Raw genomic sequence first — 5174 nt, 5'->3', positions numbered from 1 at the left:
GGTGCGTGTGCTCTAGTTTAGGTAATGTATGGACTCTCACACAGCAACAAAGGCCCTCCTTCAACCAATGTGTTTCCTATTAATTGGAGGAAGAGAAGAATGGAGTCGAGGAGCGAGAGACGGAAATCATATATTTATAGACATTCACAGCAAAAGAAAAACACTCCAGTTTTTAATGCAAAATTGGGAACAATAAAAAAAAAAAAAAAATTTCACCGTCAGCTAACACTAACTTCAACTGAATGGAATGAAATTAAAACTAACTTCAACTGAATGGAATGAAATTATTTCTTTATATTTCTTCCCCTGAAGCTAACTGAACTAGCTCAGTTTCATCGACTCATCACGATGGAGCCGAACAGGAAAGAGAGCGTCAACACAGGCTGCTGCAAAGTTTCAGATCAATCAATCAATCAATCAATAAAAAAAATCTATTTGCATAACCTCACTAAACCTCCTCTAAAGCTGCCAATTAGTGCTGAATTTATTAAGGCAATAAAAGAACCAAATTGAAATCAGCTTCCTGCCTCGGCTGAGCACAACATCAGTAACCTACGCAACACCTCCGAAAAAATCAGTTATGCATTTGTTGTTGGCGGGAGGAATAATTTAAAATTTAATTTAAACTTAATTAGCAATATTCAACACCACGACCAAAGATGTTTAATCGAAACTAATTTATGTCTGTACTGTGAAAGTGATGAGCTAACGTTAGCTTCAACAGTCCTGGAACAGACACCAGAGCTAACGTTAGCTACGACAGTCCTGGTAAGAGCTAACGTTAGCTCTGGTGTCTGTAGCAGGACTGTTGTAGCTAACGTTAGCTCTAGTGTCTGTAGCAGGACTGTTGTGGCTAACGTTAGCTCTGGTGTCTGTACCAGGACTGTCGTAGCTAACGTTAGCTCTGGTGTCTGTAGCAGGACTGTTGTAGCTAACGTTAGCGCTGGTGTCTGTACCAGGACTGTTGTAGCTAACGTTAGCTCTGGTGTCTGTACCAGGATATTTTCCATAGTCTAGCAGCCTTGTATTTTGTTTGTTTTCACATGTTAAGGTCATGACCCCAGACAAGTCCAATGTCCAAAAAACACTGATACCAACTCACTCACTTGTACATTTACAAGTAAAAAAAAAAATTCCCTGCACCATTATCCTGCATCACATCGACGTCCTCGTCTGAACCAGAAGGACAAGTGAGACACGTGCTGAATAAATGTGAAAAGCTCCGTGGGAGTGTGACACCCAGTCTGTAAGGTAACAAAGTCCAACTCAGGGCACACACTGATCAGTCAGAGTTGTGCTTGTTGTTCATCGAGCATCTTCAGTCTGTGACCTTCCATTCAGCATAAATCTCTGAACTAAAAAGCCAGACCTGGCATCCCAAAAACCCCCAGACGAAGCTGGTGATGAATCTGTTTAGATCGTTAAACTACACCAGTCACAAAGTCCCAGAAGAACAACAGAATAAAAGCCCAACGCAAAAAAACAAAAACAAATAAATTTTTAAAAAAAATTCAGTTTTAAATAAATTTTAAATTATTTTCTGAGATTCTTGGGATATACATAAAAAATAAAAAATGTATTATTATTATACGGAAAACTTTGGGGAAAGAGAATATTGGTGTTGCAGCTGCTTTCAAGATGTTTGGATAAGGCTGGGAAATATTTAGATAAAAATAAAAAAAATAAAAAATGTATTATTATTATACGGAAAACTTTGGGGAAAGAGAATATTGGTGTTGCAGCTGCTTTCAAGATGTTTGGATAAGGCTGGGAAATATTTAGATAAAAATAAAAAAAATAAAAAATATAAAAAAATATATATATATATATTATATTATATTATATAATTAGGTAAATCGTGTTAAGTGTTAGAAATTAGATTCAGAAATTTCAAATCTGGCAACACAGTCAAAATATTTCTCAATAAATCTATTGACGAAAAATTCCTACATTGACCAGAATTTTGGTACTGATTAAATTTTAAAACTAAAAGACTACGAAACAAAATACTAAAATATAGAAAAGTATTTTTTTCTTTAGAAATATCCAACAAACTGAAACACAACAGTATTTAATCCAGTTCTTAATTCTGATCAACAAGTGATTACGAAACAAGAACCGTTTCATAATCACCTCTGATTGGACTCATATTTTACACCGACTACTTTTGGTAAACGCCCTCCTCTGAGTCGGTAAAAAAAAAACAGGTTGGGTTCATGACACCTGAAAAATTTGAAATGGAAATTTGCCAAAAAACGCAGCAGTGATGATTATTTGACAGGACGTGTCCTCGTGTTTGACCTTTGACCTGTGAACTGGTATTTTGTCAAACAGGAACTTGAGCCAAAACAAGAACCAGATCCACAACTGAGGATCAAACAATCAAACAAACAAAGTCGGTCTTATTTGAATACAGTGACACCCACAGGTGTGTTAGGTAATGACACACCCAGAAAGAAAACAGGATCTGTGAGCTGTCCTCAGGCGACCGACCGCAGCGACAACTCCACTCCGTCAGACGGGAGTTCCTCCTTCTTCCCTTTCCATAGATTCACAGACAACTTTGACACATTTGAACAACAGTGGGCGCTCACGAGGAGCTGTCGTCCAGGCGACTGGCAACCAGCTCGAATCTGCACTAAATTAAATTGTTGATTGTTTCTTGATTATGTTTTTACACGTACTGTTAATAAAGTGTTATTTTAAAATTAAAAAAAAAAAAATCTTATTTTTCTTCTCCTCCTCCTTCTCCATCTGTCCAGTGTAAAACCTGACTGAGGGAAACCGGGTCAGCACACACAGCGCCACAGTGAGGAGGAGCTCGTAAAAGAACGTCATGAGCGTGAGTGCATGTGTACATTGGGCGACGCTGCTGCGTTTGTCGTTCGTTCGTTCGTTCGTTCTCGCTCCGACAGATCCGGCGTTCACCCCTGGACCAGAGACAGAGACAGAGACACATCTTGGCTCCTCGTCTCTCCTTGAACAAATCAGACCACAGAGGCTAATAAAAAAACTTGCCTCCTCAGACGAGGGGGTACCAGAGGGGGGAGGAACTCTCCCCCGTCTCCACACCATCCAAAGCAAACTTGTGTAAAACAGAGGCTTTCTTTTCAGTGGGAACAGAAAGTGCCAGTCTCTCTCTCTGTCTGTGGTCTACAGACTGTCTGTGGTCTACAGACTGTCTGTGGTCTACAGACTGTCTGTGGTCTACAGACTGTCTGTGGTCTACAGCCTGTCTGTGGTCTACAGACTCTCTGCGGTCTACAGACTCTCTGTGGTCTACAGACTGTCTGTGGTCTACAGCCTGTCTGTGGTCTACAGACTCTCTGCGGTCTACAGACTCTCTGTGGTCTACAGACTGTCTGTGGTCTACAGACTGTCTGTGGTCTACAGCCTGTCTGTGGTCTACAGACTCTCTGCGGTCTACAGACTCTCTGTGGTCTACAGACTCTGGACCTGACAGAAACGTACATTAATAATTCCATAAAATCAAATTCACTAGTTCAACATCTGAACTCACAGATGGACCAATGAAACAACAACTGTTCAAACAGCGCCATCTAGGCAAAGGAAAAAAAAAAGACCCAGAATGACACTGTACTTAAAAAAATTGATTTGTACTATCAGAGAGTCTGTGATCAAGAAACTGGGTGACCCCTGCAGTAGGACTGCGACCTTTGACCTCTACAGTAGGTCAGTTCTAAAGTGACACTGTCGACTTCTGCGACAGCTTTCTGATCATCAACAGAGGTTGTGAAATTTTTTCCGCTGACGGTCTAATCCTAACTGTGGTCGGACCTTGACCAGGTGAGCTCGTGAGCGGAGGCTCTTGTTCAAACGCAGCCACGTGGAGCAAGAGGAGGAAACAGGAAGGTGAATAACCTGTCTGAAGAAACACTCAGGTTGTAAAGTTCCAACAACAACAACAGCAACATCTCAATAATCACCCGTTCAGTCAACGGCACGTGTCAACCAACTCCTCACCTTCACGTGAACCAGGCAGCAATCGTTCAACAACACATACGGACGAGTACTGTTCACGTGTCAAAAGTCGAAACTCGACCGCAGAACCAGAAATGAAATAACCACCCCCACCATCCACCCCCCCCGGTGGAAGGCGTCGTTCCTGCAGCGGATCAGCCGGCGTCTTTACTGAGTGTGTTTACAATGAGAGGACTCTGTCATATTTAACAGGCTGACTGAGGTAAGCTTCAGTAAACACCTGAGACGTTCTGGCCTCAGCAGACACAGGCAATTACCCAGTTAGTGGCCTCACGGGGCAACAGAAACGGAAAGAGAAAAGTGAATGAAAATAGAAAGAAAAGAAAAAAAAAAAAAAAAAAGATCGGTGTCGATTTTCCAGCATGTGTTCAACCAGGTCAGAGTGTTTTCACTGCCATTAGTGGAGCAGGTCAATCAATAACACTAACACTGTCCATCACTAACCAGCACTACATCACTGAATATCACACCAGATGCTAACAGGGATGTTAATCTGGATGTAGTTAGTTACACGTTTTGATCAAATTTTTAATTTTAAGTCTCAAAAACATACACAAATATATATGCAGTCGCTGTATAACCACCTAGTGGTCAGAGGTTTAAATGCAACACGAAAATCCACGTGTGTCCACGAGTTGAAAAAAAATTTTCAAAAAAAAATTTTTTTTGAAAAAAAAATTTTTTAGAAACAAATTTTGAAAAGATTTTTTAGAAAAAAAAAATTTTTGAAAAAATTTTTTTTTTTTTAAAAATTTTTCAAGAAAATTTTTTTCAAAATTTTTCAAGAAATTTTTTTTTCAAAGACTAACCAACATTTTTCAAAAACTGACCAATTTTGAATGACCAAAGAATGGACAGAATCAGAGATGAGGTCATAGAGGGACAACACAGACAGGAGAAAGCTGAGTCAGAGTGTGTGGGGGGAGGCAGGGGAGGGGGGGGGGCACTGCAGGTACCAAATGAAGTACAACCTCAGTACTGTGTATTTGTGAACTAGCCGACGTGAAAGGCAGTGATTAAAGTTGGTGAAGTTTGGTAACGAAGGGAGAGAGAGAGAGAGAGAGAGAGAGAGAGATAACTGAGCCATATGAAACCAACTTCCTGATTGGTGCCGAAAAAAAAAAAAAAAAAGCACTTGTTCTGTTGTTGAACTTTAGGGACAAAGGGGGGGG

The 5174-nt window shown here is 40.4% G+C and overlaps 2 protein-coding genes across 2 annotated transcripts in view; one reads left to right on the top strand and one right to left on the bottom strand.

The window, feature by feature from the left end:
- The window catches only part of LOC103385442 (voltage-dependent L-type calcium channel subunit alpha-1D-like), a 25171-nt gene extending 21711 nt beyond the window's left edge, over positions 1 to 3460 (top strand). The window contains exons 6-7 of the mRNA XM_025059162.1: positions 2916 to 3090; positions 3196 to 3460. Coding sequence (XP_024914930.1) covers positions 2916 to 3090; positions 3196 to 3460 — 440 coding nt within the window. The remainder of the gene's footprint in view (positions 1 to 2915; positions 3091 to 3195) is intronic.
- Positions 1 to 5174, bottom strand: part of ncoa3 (nuclear receptor coactivator 3) — a 70394-nt gene that overhangs the window by 38598 nt on the left and 26622 nt on the right. The gene's annotated exons all lie outside the window — the stretch shown is intronic.

Source organism: Cynoglossus semilaevis, chromosome 10 (genome assembly GCF_000523025.1).
Source record: "Cynoglossus semilaevis isolate Cse_v1.0 chromosome 10, Cse_v1.0, whole genome shotgun sequence".
NCBI classification, from domain to species: Eukaryota; Metazoa; Chordata; class Actinopteri; order Pleuronectiformes; family Cynoglossidae; genus Cynoglossus; species Cynoglossus semilaevis.
The sequence above is the reverse complement of the archived record's forward strand: the minus strand, read 5'-3'. Positions and strand labels throughout refer to the sequence as shown.